Source organism: Elephas maximus, chromosome 5 (genome assembly GCF_024166365.1).
Source record: "Elephas maximus indicus isolate mEleMax1 chromosome 5, mEleMax1 primary haplotype, whole genome shotgun sequence".
Classification (NCBI taxonomy): Eukaryota; Metazoa; Chordata; class Mammalia; order Proboscidea; family Elephantidae; genus Elephas; species Elephas maximus.
In genome coordinates, this window is record NC_064823.1 from 156,651,823 (window position 1) to 156,671,849 (window position 20,027).

The following is a 20,027-nucleotide window of genomic DNA, read 5'->3' on the forward strand; positions in this document are numbered from 1 at the left end:
GAGTGTGTGCAAAGACTCAGAAATGAAAATGCTCGCCGTGGTGTTGTTTATAATAGCAAAAGAGGAAGAAGGGAGAAGAGGGAGAGGAGGAGAGAAGAAGAGAGAAAGAAGGAACGTATGTATGTGTCCATGTATAGATATAGGTATACATGATATAAGGAGCCCTGGTGGCACAGTGGTTAAACCGCTTGGCTGCTAACCAAAAGATCAGCAGTTCAAATCCACCAGCCAATCTGCAGGAGAAAAAACCTGGCTGGCATTCCGCTCTCATAAAGATAAACAGCCTAGGAAACCCTATGGGGCATTTCTGCCCTGACCTATAGGGTCACTCTGAGTCAACTTGACAGCATCTGGTTTGGTTTTGGGTTTTTTAATAAATGATATAGCTACAGATACGAATATAGGTATAGGCATACAGACAAGGATATGAATATAGGTATAGGCATACAGACGAGGATATGAATATAGGTATAGGTATACAGACAAGGATATGAATATAGGTATAGGCATACAGACAAGGATATGAATATAGGTATAGGCATACAGACAAGGATATGAATATAGGTATAGGCATACAGACAAGGATATGAATATAGGTATAGGCATACAGACAAGGATATGAATATAGGTATAGGTATACAGATGAGCATATGAATATAGGTTTGGGCATAGAGGTAGAGGTCACATCTGACCCAAGCCATGGCCTTTTCAGTCATCTCACATGTATGCAAAAGCTGGATAGTGAAACATGAAAACAGAAGAATTCAAACTTTAGTGTTGGTGAATATTCAGTAGACCGTGGACTTCCAGAAGAACAAACAAATGAGTCTCAGAAGAAATACAACCAGAATGCTTACTTCGAACACGTCATCATGAAAGACCAATCGCTAGAAAAAGACATCATGTTTGATAAAGTAGAGGGTCAGCAAAAATGAGGAAAATCCTCAAGGAGATGGATTGACACTATAGCTCCAATAATGCACTCAAACATACCAACGACCACGAAGACAGCTTAGACCTGGGCAACGTTTGTTGTGTTGCATAAAAGGTCGCCATGAGTTGGAGTCATCTTGACAGCAACTAACAAAAACGAATCAATCCTGGTAGGTGCCAATAATTAAAAGTGATAACCTCTGTACCACAATTTCTCAACCTCATCACTACTGACATTTTGGACCACATAATTCTTTGGGGCTGTCCCATACATTGTAGGATCAGCAGCATTCCCGGGCTCTGCCTACAAGATGCCTCCTGGTAAAAATCAAAAATATCTTCAGACATTGCCCTGGAAGGACAAAATTCCTCTCCCCTTCCCAGGTAACAACCACTGCCCTAGCTGGAAGGTGTTATAGGTGATGTTTTACTTTGATTTTAGTACATCTGCCCATTTTTAAATTTTTTTTCTTAAAATAAACAAAGTATTTTAGTGACATAAAAAAATTGGTGTTCCTTAATGTCCCATTGCCTGTGCTGTCAAAAAAATATGTGTGTGTGTGCATTAGTTTGTTGTTGTTGTTGTTAGGTGCAATCAAGTCAAATCTGACTCATGGCGACCCCATGTGACAGAGTGGAACTGCCCCGTAGGGTTTTCTAGGCTGTGATCTTTACAGGAGCAGTTTGCCAGGCCTTTCTCCCTTGGAGCATACTAATGTGAATAGCTTTTCACATATAAATATATTTAAACAAAATGCTATTCACACTTATATTTACAGACAAGTAAGTTAATTTTGGAACCCCGGTGTGCTCAGCTGCTAACCAAAAGGTCAGCAGTTTGAACCCACGAGGGGCTCCTCAGGATAAAAGACCTGGGGATCTGCTCCTGTAATGATTACAGTCTAGGAAGCCCTACGGGGCAGTTCTCGTCTGTCCTAAAGGGTCACAGTAAGTTGGAATCCACTCGATAGCACACAACAACAAACTCATTTTCTGCCACCTGTCTGTCAGTTTGTCATACTATCGCGGCTTGTGTGTTGCTATGATGCTGGAAGCTATGTCACCGGTATTTCAAATACCAACAGGGTTGCCCGTTTTGAACAGGTTTCAGCAGAGCTTCCAACTTAAGACAGGCTGAGAAGAAAGGCCTGGCAACCTACTACCAGAAAATTAGCCAATGAAAACCTAATAGATCACAATAGAATATGGTCTTACTTGCTTGCTTTGGACATGTCATGAGAAAGGATCAATCTCCAGGGGAGACATCATGTTTGGTGAAGCAGAGAGCCAGTGAGGGCAAGAGAGACTCTGGGGGAGATGGACTGGTACAATAGTCACAAGGATGGGCTTGAATATGCTGGCAATTATGAGGATGACATAGGACCAGGCAATGTTTGTTCTGTTGTGCGTAAGGCCGCCATGAGTCAGAGTTGGCTAGACTGCATGCAGCTAACAAACAAAACTAATTTTATTACAATTTTAAAATAGTTATGAAGAGAATGAATATTGACTATCCCATGGACTGCCAGAAGAATGGACAAATCTGTCCTGGAAGAAGTACAGCCAAAATGCTCCTTAGAAACAAGAATGGCCAAGACTGTGTCTCACATACTTTGGACATGTTATTAGGAGGGATCCGTCCCTGGAAAAGGACATCATGCTTGGTAAAGTAGAAGGTTAGTGAAGAAGAGGAAGACCCTGAACAAGATGGATTGACACAGTGGCTGCAAGGATGGGCTCAAGTATAACGATTACAAGGATCGAGCAGGACTGGGTAATGTTCCATTCTGTTGTACTTGGGGTCGCTATGAGACGGAACCAACTAGAAGGCATCTAACAACATGAAGAGAACACTCTATACAAAAAAAAAAAAAGGTCCCCCCAAATGCCAATGTTTCTTAAGAGCCTGTAAAATATTTAAAACCTGTGGACTAGGCATTGGGATTTTAGGTATATATCTTAAAGGAGCACTCCTTAATATAATAATTGCTTCAAAAATATTTTGTTTGTTTTTGCAAAGTCATTTACAAAGCAAAAAGTTTAAACACTCTAAACCCAACACAAAGAAACTAATTACGGTACATTCCCTTGATAGACTATAGCCCAGCATTAAAATGACATTTACAAAATGTTTATCACAATATGGGGAAAGCTTTCATTCCATATTGTCACGTGAGTATGTCGCACAACCCGTAGCAGGTTAACAACGACAGCAGCATAAGGAATCCTGTGCATCAAACCGGCTGGAAGAAACGCAGCAAGGTGTTAAAAAGTGATCGTTAATGGGCAATGGAAACAGGCGAATTTTTCCCTCTACTCTTCAAACATTTCCCAATTTTCTCTGATAAAACATGCATCAATTTGTAGTGACAGAACAGTAAAATTTATTTTTAAAAAATCACAAATAAAAATGTGCCCAAATTTCGGGTAAGAAATATAATACCTTTATATTGATCCATACCCAAATTTCCTTCCATATGATAAAAATTACTTTATTCAAAAACTAAACACATTCAGAAACTACAATAGAAACCAAATGGGATTGTGTCTACCTTCATCAGCTCTGGAGAGGATAACATTTAAGAGTGATCAGTACGCAGAGAGAAGGGCGGTGGTGGTTCGGTGGTAGGATTCTTGCCTTCCATGCCGGAGACCCAGGTTCAATTCCCAGCCAATGCACTTCATTACACAGCCACAACGCATCTGTCAGTGGAGGCTTGCGGGTTGCTGTGTTACTGAATGGGTTTCAGTGGAGCTTCCAGACTAAGACAGACTAGGAAGAAAGGCCTGGCAATCGACTTATGAAAATCAGCCAGTGAAAACCCTATGGATCCCAACAGTCCAATCCCACTGTGCATGGATGGGGTCACCATGAGTTGGGGGCCAACTCCACGGCAGCCAACAGCAACAACGCTACACAGATTGTCAGAAAAATGTTGTACGTAGTAACATGATACATTACAAACGGAGAAAGCTTTTCTGAAAAACAAACCGGACAAACTTTTTCCCAGCCTAGGATCACGTTTTTCTAAAACAGAGGGCCTGGGTTTAGCAGAGAAAGCAATTGGGGTTTGATTAGAATGAACGAGGCAAGGATAGATTTCTGCGATCTCATCAATTTCGGCCTAACTTGTTTACATTCACCAAGGGTCATGGATCATTCCAACCAGGGGAAGCACAACCATCTCAGACAAAGGCAGCTCTTCTCGTCTTTATGAGGCAATATTTGCCCAACCTGGCCATTCCCAGCTGGCCCCGATGAGACCTCTTGTTAGCGGCTCCCCCGTCTAGATCTTACAATAGACCTCAAAGAGGGAAGCAGCTGCATGCATTCGGTAGAAAATAGAAAAGGGCATGGCCAGGTTGACCACAATTATCCAAGGTTCAAAGCCAAAGACGATCTCCTCCAATCCGTTGTCATACTCTGGACGGCAGCCAAAGGCGGGGGGTATCCAAAGCTGTAAGACAGGGGAAGACGGTCCACCAAGGTCACTTCCTCAAGGTCACTTCCTCTCCACCACCACCACTCCAAGGGTGAGCCGCCTCCCAGCACCCAGGAGGACCCACACAACCCCAGGCACCAGGTGAGCCAACCTGACCCAGTGAGACTGAGTCTCACCTGTCGCGTGGTAGGCAAAAATAAGGGATCTCAGCATTTCACAGCATTCCCGTCTCCACAGAGCCCATTACATCCATCGGGCCCACCATGATCCGCCCCTCTCCCTCACCCACCCACAGAGTTGGTCCTGAATGAAGGTTTCCAAACCCACCCAGTTCTCTCCATCCCCAAAGCCCTCACCTTGGTCCAGGCCTCAGTGTCCCCACCTGCGTGGCTGCAATGGCCCCCAACCATCCCTCGTCCACCAGGGGGCGCCTCTGATCTACCCCATGGGTAAAATGGGTAGAGCTGATAAAGCATGATCTGATCTCCTCACTCACCTGCTTCTAATTCTCCCATGGTTCCCCACTGCCTTCAAGAGAAAGTCCGCATTCCCGCAATGGTCTGACCCCGTCCACTTTGCCCTGCTCCTTCCTCACACCCTTCCCTCCGGCCTCCCCAGCAGGGGCATAGCAGTAATGGGTCAGCAGAAACATCTTAGCCCCTCTTGTCCAGCTGCCTTGGTCAGGCACCTTTCATATTTGTGGCACCTTGGAATGTCGCTCTGTGCCTCATATGGTGCCCCCTTGGACTCGGTCGAGGGGCAAACTCCCCTCTCCGCCCACCCTCACTAAGCCTCTGCTCCCCATGCTGCTTGCTCCCGAAATGTATCTTCCTCTTCGGAATCCCCAGGGCTTCGCTCCTGCTGCATTCTCTGTCAGGAACTCCCCACCTTTCTTCCTCTGCTGAATCCTGCTTTCTTCCCAGTCCTGAGACACCACTCCTTCCAGGAAGCCCCCCTTGATCTAACAAGTCTGGGTGAGACCTCCTTCCATGTCCTCACCAACCCCCTGAGCTATCCTCCCTCATCACTCACTGCCAGCAACAAGGACCTCCACGGATGGTAAGTTCCACAGGCAGCCAGAAGGTGAGCTGCCCAGTCTCTGGGCCTCCGTAACATGCATGGGCTCAGCACAGAGTAAGGGCCTCACGATAATACAGGAATGGAGGATCTGCAAGATATCCCCATTTTACAGATGGACAGCCTGAGGCTTAGCGTGGTAACGTAACTTTCCCACAGCCACATAGGACGCCTGTGTGACTCCATCTCCAGTGCTCTTCCCACTCCTGCACACGGCCAGCTAAGGAAACAGACGTGGGGGGTGGCCACGTGGTGCCTGGGCTGGGTCAGAACTCTGGATTTCTGACCCCACTGTCCTTTCCAAAAGCCTTCACGCCTGCACTGAAGACCGACTTGCAGGGGGCACAGCACAGCCTTCAGAGCCATGCACCACTGTTTAATGCTGGTTAGCGGGTGCTGTTTGCCATTCCAAGTGCCAACATTGCGTGACTGTCCCCACGGCTCGGCTCCAGCTCTACAACCAGCACAGCTGAGAGGCCCCAGTGTCCAAGCTGTAAAGGCCACTTGGCTCCCGCACCTGTCTTTAAACACCAGCATCGATTCCTGGAGACCCAGCCATGTGGGTCCAGGCCAGTGAGTTCTGTGGTCTTATTTCTGGCTTATCCTTGGCATGGAGATGCCAGCCCAGGCCTGACCACATCCAGCTGTGCAGGGGAGGAGTCACCTGCGTTCATGCCACTAATCGACTAACTTAACCTCTTCAAGCCTCGGTTTTCTCATCTATAAAATGGGAATATTAACACCTGTCTCATCATAAAGGTAGAAATTTTTTTTTAAATTGCCTTCAAGTTGACTCTGACTCATAGTGACCCCATCTGTTACAGAGTAGAACTGTTCCATAGGGTTTTCTTGGCTGTGATCTTTATGGTAGCAGATCGCCAGGACTTTCTCCCATGGTGTCGCTGGATGGGCTCAAACCACCAACCTTTAGGTTTGCAGTTGGCAAAATCACTCACGCCACCCAGACTCTTCAAAGGCAAGCATTGTTGGTGTTGTTGTTAGGTTCAGTTGATTTGGTTCTGACTCATGGCGACCCCACGTGACAGAGTAGAACCGCTCCTTAGAGTTTTTTTTGGCTGTAATCTTTACAAAGTAGATGGCCAGGTCTTTCTTCCATGGAGCAGCTGGGTGGGTTTGAATTGCCAACCTTTCAGTTGGCAGCCGAGTGCTTAACCATACACCACCAGGGCCCCTTAAGGTAAGAATATTCACTTTTATACTTATTTATTCACAAGAACAAAATGAGAGCTAAGTTTACAGACCTAAAGCACCGAATCTGCTGTTTTTATTGCTCACATACCTACACCCTGGTCAGGCTCCCTCTCCCTTTGCCGCTGTCAAGTCAGCCCCTAACTCACGGTGACTCCATGGAGTGAGACCCTTGTGAACCACAAGGTTCTCATTGACTGATTTTCAGAAGTAGCTCGCCAGGCCTTTCTTCCTAGTCCTTCTTGGTCTAGAAGCACTGCTGAAACCTGTTCAGCATCCTTGCAACGGGCAAGCCTCCAATGACAGACGAGTGGTGGCTGAGCACGAGATACGTTGGTCAGAAACGGAGCCCCAGTCTCCTGCTGGAAGGCAAGGGGCCTACCCCTGAACCATCACTGCCCAGCCTCCTCCTTTGTTGTCATCACGTGCTGTCGGGGTGAGTCCAGCTCTTAGTGACCCTACAGGGCAGAGGAGAACTGTCCCATAGGGTTTCCTAGGCTGCAGTCTTTACGAGGGCAAATCATCAGGTCTTTCTTCCCTCGGAGTGGCCGGTGGGTTAGAACCGCCCACCTTTCCATTAGAAGCCGAGTGCTTAACCATTGTGCTACCAAGTTTCCTCCCTCCCCCTTTAAAAAAAAAACCAAACCAAACCCATTGCCATCGGATTGATTCTGACTCAGAGTGACCCTACAGGACAGAGTAGAACTGCCGCATAGGGTTTCCAAGGAGAGCCTGGTGAACTTGAACTGCCGACCTTTTGTTAGCAGCCAAGCTCTTGTGCAGCTCCTCAGGGCTCCGTCCTAGGCTCAGTTCTCCTTTCACTCTGCACACTTGTGCAACTTTCTCCACCCCCTAGTGGGGTGGGTCCCCTTTAAGCTAGCCTCCAGGGATCCCCACCTCCTGGGCTTCATGCCCTGTGGAATCCTCTCCCCCTGAGTGTGGGCTGGACCTAGGACTGGCGCCGAACGAACTGAACACGGCCAGGTGACGGGCCTGCATTTTGTTCATATGCTCTTGCAAGACAGGAAGCCAGCTACCACGTTATGACCTACACTATGAAAAGCCACGTGGCATGGAGTTAGGGAGGTCTGGTCTATGGCCATCTTACCCTCCATCCAATAACCCACCAGGAACAGTCCTGCCAACTGCCACTTGAGTGACCTTGGTGTACGATCCTCCCCACCCAGTCCAGCCCCAGCAGACAGCTTGATTGCAGCCTGAGAAGAGTCCTGGAGCCAGGGACACCCAGCTAAGCTGCGCTGGAATTCATTCCTGACCCACAGGAAACTGTGAAATGATAAACGTCTGTGGTTTTAAGTCACTCAGTCTTGTGGTAATTTCTTACGCAGCCCTCTGTGACTAATACACACATTTTCATGGACATCTACATATAGAATCTCTCTGGTTTAGAGCTCCACCCCTCTGTGTTCTTCTGTGACTCTGAGAGGTTTTCCTGCTACTATTCCAGCTGGTTCCCCACCCCCACCCCCCAACCTGCTCCTCTTTCTTGCTCAGCCTTTTACTCTTGGCTGGTCCCAGGGCTTGTTCCTGGGCCCCTCCTCAGCTCTATACACATGACACCTGGATGATCTCACTCAGTCCCTGGTTTTAAATACCAACTACTGGCCTATGGGAGCCCTGGTGACACAGTGGCTAAGATCTCAGGCTGCTAACCAAAGGTCAGCAGTTCGAATCTGCCAGGTGCTCCTTGGAAACTTCATGGGGCAGTTCTACTCTGTCCTATAGGGCCGCCATGAGTCAGAATCGACTCGACGGCAGTGGGTATAGGCCTGTCTGCCAAGGCACCTCTGGGTTGGTTTGAACAGCCAACAACTTGGTTAGTAGTCAAGTGCTTAACCAACCGCACCACCCAGGGCTCCTTACACGGCAGAGCTGACCTACACATCTGCCCATTGGCTGTGTCCACTTGCCTGTCTCAGAGACCCTAAGCTGAACATGTCCAGTACTTCCACTCTGCCCCCCAAACCTGCTCCCCCTCCAGAGCTTCCAGTCATCGTAAATAACATCACCATCTACCCAGGACCTCAGGGCAGAAACCCGGGAGTCCTCACTGACAGCACCCCCCCGTCACCCCCACATTCACCTGCTCGCCAGCTCTGGCTGACGACTTCCAGAATATTATGGAAGCTCTGTCCCCCTAGTCACCACTGTAGTCCTGGCAATCCCCCTCGTCACCCAGACACAGCAGGAGCCTTCCTCACCTCTCTGCACCATCCTCCTCCCCTCCATCTAGTCCCCACTTGCAGCCAGAGGGGTCCCCTTAAGATGTGAACCAGGTCCTGTTATTCTCCAGCATAAAACCCTCTAACAGTTTTCCATTGTGTTAGAACTACCAACTGGTGTTCAGTTGATTCCAACTCATGGTGACCCCATGTGTGTGAGAGTAGAACTGTGCACCACAAGGTTGTCAATGGCTGTGACCTTTTGGAAGGAGATTGCCAGGGCTCTCTTCCAAGGCACTCTCTAGGTGGACTCAAACCTCCAACTTTTTGGTTAGCAGCCAATTGCATTAACCGTTTGCACCTCCCAGGGACTCCCGCATTCAGGTTAAGGCCTAGTTTAAGGCTGTGTGTGGTCTGTTCAGATGCACCCTCAAGTTTATCTCACGCCTCTCTCGCTCTTGCTCTCCACATTCCAGCCGTATGGTGCCCTTCCAGTTCCCTGGATACATCCAGCAAGCCCTGACTTGGTTTGCGTCCATGCCTCATCCCTGAAGACCGTAGCTCTGCCCAGATGGCCCCCCACCTACTCCCACAACTACCCCTTCCTCGGAACCCTGATGTCCACCCGGCACCCTGAACTTCTCTGTCATCACGCCCATCACCTTTTATCATCTCTAGTGCCACATCTTATGGAAACTCAGCTAGCTTTTCTATCCGCATCTCCGTTTGAGTGGAGTCCACCACCATTGACCTGGAAGTGTGCACCAGCTGCTCCCACTGGAGCCACAGCACGGCTGCTGATACTTGAGAATGAAGATTCTTGTCCTCTGCCTGAGGACCTTGACACGACACCGGGTCAACCACCAGGTTTAAAGTGCTGCCACTGAGTTGCCTCAAGACCATCCTAAGGCATTGATCCACCTGCGATGGTGTCATGCCCGCTCACTCCTCAGTAAACTGAGGCAGTGCCGGGGGCCATCAGGGGACTGGGGCACAGAGACAAAGGGACCAATTGCATCCTCCCCTTGGACTGAGCCCTAGCCCCACTTTCGGGTCCAACAGACCACGGTTGCCATGTGGACCCCAGGATGCACGCACCTCATCTGCTGTTAGATTGAATTGACGCCTTTGAATTACGGTGTTGGTGAAGAATATTGAATATACCATGGACTGTCAGAAGAAGGGACAAATCTGTCTTGGAAGAAGCACAGCCAGAATGCTCCTTAGAAGCAAGGATGGTGAGAGTTTGTCTCATGTACTTTGGACACGTTATCAGGAGGGACCGGTCCCTGGAGAAGGACATCATGCTTGGTATATTAGAGGGTCAGTGAAAAAGAGGAAGACCCGCAGTGAGATGGACTGACACAGCGGCTGCAACAAGGGGCTCAAACATAGCAACAATTGTGAGGATGGGGCAGGACATTTTGTTCCCAACAGCAACGGGAACTAAAACACCCACCACTGCTGCCCTGGTGCCAGCTCCCGTCATTTTCTACCTTGCCGGCTGCAGAAGCTTCTATCCTTCTCTCTCTCTCTCTGGTTCTACCTCTCCCAGTCCTTCCTGCGCACTGCTGCTGGAGTGATCATTCCAAAGAACAAGTATGAGAGGGTCTTCTACTGCCTTCAGCATAAAGACTAAGCCCTAGCACGGCTTACGAAGCCCTGCCTGGGCCAGACCCCATCTAACTCCATCCTATTTCCTACTCTGCTGCCCTTCTTATCATGTACAAAATTTATGCTATACCACTAACCACTCCAAATACATGTCAAGGTGACCCTTGCCTCTGTGCCTTTGCACATTATTTGCCCCCTGCTCAAAATGCTGTTCCCTGCCTTGACCACCTGATGAATTTCTAACCACTCCTTGAGGCTGAAGCTGACAATATTGGTAACTGACCCTACAGACTTTTTCTCCTTTGCTACCTTCCACCATAGAGGTTGGAAAGTAAGCTATCCACTTCTACAGCCTCCCTTGCAGCTAGGTGTGCCCAAGTGACATGGCTCTGGCCAAGGAGCCGTAAGAAGAATTCTGCTGCATCTTCTGTGACAGGTTTTGCTTTCCAGATTAAAGGCAGAGGCATTGCTTGACCAATTCCTTCTCTTCTTCCCACCTTCAACCCAGAAGTGATGCCTGGAGCCATCTTACAACCATGTGGCAACAAGCCAACTACACCAAGGATGGGAGAGTGCAAAGATGAGCAGTGCCTGGACCCCGGATGATGTAGTTCCGCTGCCAGGCCAACACAGAGCAGCCTATCTCCAGAATTCTTGTGAGATAATTAATTGTCTTTAAGGCTTAAGATACTGTGGGTGGTGCAAACCGTTCACCAGCCTACTAACTGAAAGGTTGGCAGTTCGAGTCCACCCAGTGGTGTCACAGGAGAAAGGCCTGGTGATCTACTTTTTAAGATCACAGCCGTTGAAGACCCTATGGAGCAGTTCAACTCTGAGACATGTGGGGTATCATGAGTTGGAATCAACTCAGTGGCAATGGGTTTGGGGGTTTGTTTGGCCAAGTTTTCTATTACTTGCAGCCAAAAGCACTCCTAGTTGATACTAGCATCCCCTTCTCACTGGAGTCCCTCCCCGGATCCAGCTCCCATTACAGCTTGTACATCCTCCTGTCCCAGCACTTGGCATACTCACTGTGTTGTATTTTTCCTTGTCTCTCTCCCCAGCTATGTTGTTATTTTATTGCCGTTAGTTGGTGTAGAGCTAATTACAACTCATGGCAACCCCGTGTGTGCAGAGAGAACTATGCTCCCTAAGGTTTTCAAGGCCATGACTTTTCGGAAGCAGATGGCCAGGCTTGTCTTCCAAGACATCTTTGGGTGGGTTCGAACCGCCATCTTTTAGGCTGGTAGTTGAGTGCTGAACCATCTGCGCCACCCAGGGACTGTGGCTATACTGTTAATATACTGTGTCCTTTTTGAGGAAAGAGAGTGAGTCTTCTTACCTGTAATCTTTAGTTCCCAGCCCAGCCCCTGGCATACAGCAGGTATCAATCAGTAAGTGGACTTGCAGAATATATGACCATGTCCTAACCTCATGTTTTAACCTCGCACTTAAATTATTTTATTACAAGCTGCCTTCACTCCTTATTGGAAAGAGGCAAAGAAAGTAGATTGATTTTTAAAACGATAACTTGATGCAAATTACCGAAATATTGCAGAGGAACAAAAATGCTGCAATGTTCTTTAGGACTTTTCTCTTGGTGATGCCCTGCAAGAAATGGGGGCAGCAGGCTGGGCCTGGGGCCCTCTCCCAGCTCCTCTCCTCTTCCTCCTTGCCATGGCCTTCTCTCGAACATGTATTTCCATTGACCGCATGTGTCATCTCCCCATCTTGGGACACCTCCTCCCCGGCCACACCTCCACTCTTGAGGCAGGAAGAAGCGAGGGAGATGGTGTTGCCATTGCAGACAGTGACCACCCGAAGGGTCCTGATGTCGTCAGAGAGGTTCTCGGGCTCCTGGTGAATGGACTCAATGATGAAGAGGTTCTGGATGTATTTCTCAACAATCACCAGGATGGAGTAAGGCAGGTTGTACCAGGTGTATGGGGGGCAGTCCTCTGCACAGAGAGTGGCTAAGATTGAGCCCCAGGAAATGAGCCAGGAGCCGGAAGCCGTGCCCACCAAGAGGTCTGCATCCAGTTTACGGGCTGGGTTTTTGGACTCGTCTAGTGATTTCTCATTGGTCCTGTAGATCCGGATGCCAACCAGCCCTGCAGCTCCCATGAACATGAGCAAGACAATGGCGTACAGGTAGAACATGATGAGCGCTGACTCGCTCTTGGTTTTGGACCGTCCGATGCGAATCATGTACACCACCACAACCCCAATGGTGGTAGCCAGCGCGGTCAGGCCCAGGACCGAGCCCACCATGACCCCGTTAAATTTGAACTGCATCTTCGGATGCTGATGGCTGTCCACTTTGCGGCCGATGTTCTTCCACAGGACATAGAGCATCGTAGAGGCCAGAATCTGATACTCTATGTTGAAGGGGTACAGGTAGTAGATCGCTTGTGAGACGGCCGAGCAGAGAGTCGGGAGCGTGCAGTTACAGTCAGGTGCGTGGTCATCTAGATCTGGAGAAAGAGGCAGAGCACGTGGAGGGTCGTTAGCACGCTCGGTGGAGAGGTGGGGAAGCACAGGGCAAGGCTCTCCCTCTGGATTCACGTGTGGATTTTCCCACTGAGGGTAAAGCTTCATTTTAAGTCCTATTTCATGTTTAATATCATGGCTAAATGGAGAGTCATAAATCTTCCCAAAAGAGTATTAAATACATAAATCACATTTTATCCATAGATTGAAATAGCATGCATCCATTATAAATTTACTTATTAACTTGTAATGATGATCACAAGATACTGTTGAACAACAAAAGCAGGTTGCCAAAGAGGATATAGAGTATGACTTTGCTTTTGTAAGGTACAGATATATAGATGATAAACCAAAACCAAACCAAACCCACTGCCATCGAGTCAATTCTGACTCATAGTGACCCTATAGGACAGGTTAGAACTGCCCAATAGAGTTTTCAAGGAGCACCTGGTGAGTTCGAACTGCCTACCTTTTTGGTTGGCAGATGTAGCTCTTAACCACTAAGCCACCAGGGTTTCCTATACAGACGATAGGTAGGTAGATAGGTGATAGACTGGCCTGAGGTTGCGCAGGTGGGGTAGAATTACAGTATGTTAAATCTTCTCTACCTGTCTACCAGTTTGTCATACTGTGGTGGCTTGCATGTTGCTATGATGCTGGAAGCTATGCCACCAAAAAAAAAAAAAAAAAATCATTGTTTCAAATATCAGCAGGGTCACCCATGGGGGACAGGTTTCAGCAGACAAGGAAGAAAGACCTGGTGATCTGCTTCTGAAAATTAGCCAACAAAACCTTATGGATCACAACAGAACATCATCTGGCTGCTTGCTTTGGACACGTCCTCAGGAAGGATCAATCGCTAGAGGAGGACGTCATGTTTGGTGAAGTAGTGGGCCAGCAAGGGCAAGGGAGACCCTGGGTGAGATGGATTGCTACAGTAGCCACAATGACGAACTTGACCATGCCGTGACTGCGCAACATTTCGTTCTGTTGTGCATAGGTGGCCATGAGTCGGAGTCAACTCGACAGCAACTATCTATCTATGTTAAATCTGGCAAGAGCCTTGGAAACTACATGGTCTAGTTCCCCTCATTTTGCAAACGAGACAAGGGAGGCTCAGACAGGTTAAATGGCTTCCAAGGATCACACAGCCAGTCAGTGGCGGGATCAAGACCCCGGAGTCATCCAGTTCCCAGTTCTTTGGACTTTCCCTACCCACACTCTCCTAGCCCAAATGTTCTAATATGGAAATGATAGATTGTAAATGCTAAAGAATTTTGGAAGAAAATATAAAAATTAGTGCTATAGGCTCTCAAATAGGAAAAAGATGGAATAAAAATGGGCCAAAATGATAAGCCAAAAACCAAACCCATTGCCATCGAGTCAATTCTGACTCATAGAGACCCTACAGGACAGAGTAGAACTGCCCCACAGGGTTTCCAAGGAGCACCTGGAGGATTCGGACTGCCAATATTTTGGTTAGCAGCCATAGCACTTAACCACTATGCCACCAGGGTTTCCATAAGCCAACTACAGTTAAATAAAAAACTTCAAATGAACTAAAACTAATTAACCACAACCTACCATTAGACTTCTGTGGATTTTTTTTTTTTAACTCTGCTTTTAGTAGAAAGAATTGGATAATAGAGGCTTAATTAAAAACGAAAACAACCGCCAATCTTCCATAGCTGAAAACAAAGACATTCATTTTCATACCAATCTGGACCGTGAGAAAAATGATAACTTTTCGGTCTTACATGCCCCTGAGTCGCTGAAGAAATCTTTCATTACGCTCAGCACATCCTACTTATGGAGATAGGAGGAGAGACTCAGGAGGCTGTGTAAGACTTTCAACAAGAGAGGATTGTCTGGCTGATGCAGAGTTACCGGGACCTTGCAACTCTTTGGCACCTGCCCCTCCATCTCTGAACACTCTGGTCTCTGCAGGTTTCCAGGATGTTCCAACATGGCGGAGGGACAAGTCTCACCACTCACCTATCGTTATGTTCCCAAAGCCCAGCGTGATGAGCCGTTCCTTGTGCTCATTCAGTTGGTGCTTTGACTCATTCAGGACACTGTTGGCCCAGAGAAGCAGGTTGGTGAACACCGAGTGGATCACCCCAAACCTGAAAAACACAAGGAACTGTATACCAATGTTTGTGGCAGCACTTCTCACAAGAGCTAAAAGGTGGAAACAATGGAAATGACCACCAACGGATGAACGGATAAACAAAATGTGGTACATGCAATGGTATATTACTCAGTTGTAAAGAGAAATGAAGTCCTGATGCATGCCAGCACATGGATGAACCCTGAAAGTATCACATTGAGCAAAATAAGTTGCAAAAGGACAAATATCTTATGAATCTCACTTATATTGAAATAGGCAAACATATAGAAATCAAAGCTTATTAGTGGTTACCGGGGTGGTAGGGAGGGAGAAAGGGGGAGTTTTTGCTTAAGGGACACTGAATTTACGACCATGGTGATAGGTGATCTGGGAAAGGATAGTGAGAATGGTTGCACAACGTGAAGAATGTAATCAATGTCACTGAATAATACATGCAAAAATTGTTGAATTGACAAAGGAAAAATAAATAAAACAAGGACTCAGTTTTTGAGCTGTTCACAGGGAGGCCCTGGGAAAACTCCAAGTCTCGATGGGCTAAAACAGCAACATTGCATACACACTCAAAGCTGTGAATCGGGTTTAACCTGGCAGCTGAAGCTCGGGGTGGGTCTCCCTGTCCGGCTGGGAAGGGCATTCCAGGGGACCTTCTAAAACCACAGAGTCTTGGCATGCTGCCTTAATTTTGAACCTGCCGGTAGCCAACCATTATCTACAGGACATCAAAGAAACTAGGTCTTGGAAGCAGGGCTACAGGAATTGAAATTTACTGAAGCAAGCAATACCAACCCTGCCATACCCCAAACCCTTTCAGTACCTTCCAGTGGTCAGAGGAGAGACGAGAACAATGAGGAAGGATGAAAGGCTTCGTTGGCGATCTGGAGAGTGGCCAACCCAATAATCATCATCCATTCCCTCTACCTTTCTACCTAGCCCTAAGGACACCCAAACAAGCTGGAGACTCACCGTCTAGGCTCCTGTGCAGCTAGCCATGGCCATTGTGGCCAGTGGTTTGTAAGGTAAAGTCTATTGGGCATTGCTGAAAACCATTTGCTGTCTTGATGAAAAGGGTAACAGTGAGAGGAGCCCTTCCCACCTTTTTTCTACCGTGAACGTGAACATGAAGGCTGGAGCTGTGGCAGCCACCTTGTGACTATCAGGTAACCAGCATGGGCTGAAACTCCAACCCATTAAAGATGGCAGAGTGGAAAGCTAGAAAGAGCCTGCTCGGTAACAACATTATTGAGCTGCTAGAGCCTCGGATAGGTTCAAGAATTAGCCGGTGGTCACACAGAGAGTAAGTAGCTGCAGCAGGATTTGAAGAGTTCATAAGCAGCAGAGTTTTCTAGTCTGGCTCCAGAGCCTTGCTCTTGCCTCTGTACCATGCTCCCGCCTAACGCCAAGAAGAAAGCAGAAAAAGGGAACAACGTGGAAGGCAGATGCTGGGTCTGGAAAACAGAAGAGAGGATTATGGGGAATGTGGTTCCAATGGAGTCACTCCCTGCTTGCAAACATCCAATGTCTCCCCATGTCCACAAGTGTAAGATGAATTGGCCTCAGTAGTTTGCATGGCATTTAACACTGTGCCTTGCATGTAGCAGGTGCACATACCTGTTGATTTGGCAGAGGCACTCCTTAAAAACTTACGGGTAACTGGTCATCACTAACTTGCAGGGCACAGACCCAAAGGAAGCAGGCTCCCTCGGCTCTAACCAAGAGAGTGCCTGTCCATTACCTGCCTGCAGGGTCCTCTACCTTGACCTGCCACTCCTTTGAGTTTCAACCCCAGCCAACCCTCTGAGGAGACCCTGGGTGGTGAAAACAGTTAACACGCTCAGCTGCTAACTGAGGTTGGAGGTTCGAATCCACCCAGAGGCAACTCAGAAGAAAAGCCTGGCAATTTACTTCTGAAAAATCAGCCATGGAAAACCCAGTGGAACACAGCTTTCCTCTGACATACATGGGGTCACTGAGTCAGAATCAACTTCTTGGCAAGTGGTTTACTGGTTGGCCCCTTGGGGTTTCCGAAGCAACCGCAGGCTAACCCTTTCCTCGTTGGAACCCTGGCTTCCTTGGGCAGCTGCATAATATCCAGTTACAACTGGAAAAGGAAACCAAACCCCGGGGCATTTGAGTCCCTGTTTGCCCGGCTGTTTGCCCCTCGGGCTTGCCCTGTGGCTATAGAAGACAGCCAGCCCTCCCTGAGGCATCTGGAAGGTTTTGTACGGAGCCTTTGACGGCTCAGACAAAGCCCTTCGCCTCAGGCCAGCTGGCTTTTCTTTTACTCATAATGCCCACAGCTCCCCTTTCTTCTCTTCTCTGTCCTGGTGCAAATGGCTTTGTCCAAACCAGGGCCCCCTCAGCTCAGGGCCAGAGGCAAGGCCACTCCCAACAGCCGCCATCTCCCTGCGGGCTAGCAGACCAGCACCGGTGTAATCAGGAAATCGTTCCACAAGCTAAGGACAGCCGTCATCTCCTCAGGCCAAGCTCCCTTTCTCAAACTTGGATCCCCTAACCCCAGGCCCCAATAAGGGATGGCTCGCACAAGCTTTATTCATTGCAGTGTGGATTCCCAGCTCTCCTTCCAGAACTACCATTATTCTGCTATGGATTGAACTGTGTCCCTCAAAAATATGTGTTGTCATCCCTAAACCCCATACTTGTGGAGGAATCCTGGTGGCACAGTGGTTAAGAGCTCAGGCTGCTAACCAAAAGGTCAGCAGTTCAAACCCACCAGGCACTCCTTGGAAACTCTATAACCAGGTCTACTCTGTCCTAAAAGAAGTGCTACCAGAATGCTCCTTGGAAGCAAGGATGGCGAGACTGTGTCTCACATGCTTTGGACGTGTTGTCAGGAGGGACCAGTCCCTGGAGAAGGACATCATGCTTGGTAAAGTACAGGGTCAGCGAAAAAGAGGAAGACCCTCAGCGAGATGGATTGACACAGTGGTTGCAACAATGTGCTTAAGCATAACAACAATTGCAAGGATGGTGCAGGACCGGGCAGTGTTTCATTCTATTACATAGATAGGGTTGCTATGAGGTGGAATTGACTCGACAGCACCTAACAACAACAACAACAACACTCTGTCCTGTAGGGTTGCTATGAGTCAGAATCAACTCCACGGCAAAGGGGTTTTTTGTTTTATACTTGCAGAGGAGTGCTGATGGCACAGTTGTTAAATGCTCCGCTCCTCACCAAAAGGTTGGCGGTTCGAACCCACCAGCCACTCCACTGAAGAAAGACGTGGCAGCCTGCTTCTGTAAAGATTACAACCTTGGAAACCCTATGGGGCAGTTCCTCTCGGTCCTATAGGGTTGCTATGAGTTGGAATCAACTGAAAGGTTTGGTTTGGTTTTACACTTGTGGATGTAGACCCATTTGGAATAGGGTTTTCTTTATTATGTTAAGAGGCCATTACCAGTGTAGGGTGTGTTTTAAGCCAATCACCTTTGAGATGTAAAAATAGCAGCTTAGGCCCTGAGAAACAAGCACCGCTGGGGGAAGACAGATGCCAGGCCACATGAAAATCACCAAGGAACCCAGAAACAAAAGTAGAAAAGAGAAAAGGATCTTCCCTCGGAGCCAGCTGAGAAAGCCTTTCCAGAGGGCCGATGCCCTGAATTCAGACTTTTAGCCTTCCAAGCAGTGAGAACATAAATTTCTGTTCATGAACCCCCCACTTGTGGTATTTCTGTTACAGCAGCACTAGGGAGCGAAAACATCCTCTGAACCTCGCCGTTGGAAAAGGGAAAGGGCTCAAATCAGTAAGGGGAATTCTCAACTCAGGAGAAAACTTCCTAAATGTACTAAACACCTGGGATTGTGGGAGACTGGCTCGAAAGAGCTGAAGAAAACAGTCCAGACTTGGCAAGCTCAGAAGCCTCCAGGAGCTGGCAGGAAATGTCAACGAATAGAGCAGTCCTGCTGGCACAGCAGTTCAGCTCAAGGCTGCCAACTGAAAGGTTAGCAATTGGAGCCCACCAGCTGCTCCTCAGGAGAAATGACCTGGTGATCTGATTCCGTAGAGATTACAACCTTGGAAGCCCAATGGCAAAGTTCTACTCTGTCCTATAGGGTCAGTATGTGTCAGAATAGACGGGAGAGCAACTAGGTTTTTTTTTTTTTTTTGTAATCTTTACAGAAGCAGATTGCCAGGCCTTTCTTCCAGGGTGCCACTAGGTGGGTTGGAACCACCAATCTTACAATTAGTAGCTGAGCACAAACTGTCTGTGCCACCCTAGGGAACTTATGTTATGCCTCATGTCGATTACCTCATTCAATCCTCAGGAAAAGAAAAAAAAAAAAACCCTTGCCGTGGAGTTGATTCCAACTCTTAGTGACAGAGTAGAACTGCCCCAAAGAGACTCCAAGGAGCACCTGGTGGAATCAAACTGTTGATCTTTTGGTTAGCAGACAAAGCACTTAACCACTATGCCACCAAGGTTTCCACAGTCCTCAGAGGCAGGCTATATTATTGTCACCATTTTATAGATGAGGAAACTGAGGGTCAAAATGGAAAGATGTCTAATATGGCAGAGGCGAAGTTCAAACCCACATCATCCTACTTCAACAGCTGTCTCCAGGAAGGGGCCAGAGTAGAGGGGCTCCTCTCCGGCGGGGACAGATGGGAGAGCCCGTCTGAGTTTGTATAATTCAAGGCAAGATGGCACCGATGAGCTTCGCTGGCTCTAAGCAAATGCCAAATTCAAAGCATTCCAAAGCAGTTACCCACTCTTTTTTACCTTTCAAGTGTTTTGAAAGACTGGATAATATCTTGTGCGTGCCCCCAAAGAAAATATACCTAGACAGAAATAAATGAAGAAAAGAAAGATACATCAGTGGGAAACCGTCATTATCTTTGCACCCTTGAGAAGCTGTAAAACCTAAGGAAAAGTTGCAGGAAAACACTGGGGATATGGGTCACCTCCCAACCCAAGCAAGGCAGA

General features: G+C 47.9%; 1 protein-coding gene across 1 annotated transcript in view; it reads right to left on the minus strand.

Annotated features, from left to right (window-relative positions):
- Positions 1-4,220: 4,220 nt before the first annotated feature.
- The window catches only part of OTOP1 (otopetrin 1), a 33,200-nt gene continuing 17,393 nt past the window's right edge, over positions 4,221-20,027 (minus strand). The window contains exons 3-6 of the mRNA XM_049885315.1: positions 19,824-19,882; positions 14,945-15,075; positions 12,005-12,933; positions 4,221-4,391 (exon numbers count right to left, since the gene is read on the minus strand). Of these exons, the coding sequence (XP_049741272.1) occupies positions 4,221-4,391; positions 12,005-12,933; positions 14,945-15,075; positions 19,824-19,882 (1,290 nt within the window). The remainder of the gene's footprint in view (positions 4,392-12,004; positions 12,934-14,944; positions 15,076-19,823; positions 19,883-20,027) is intronic.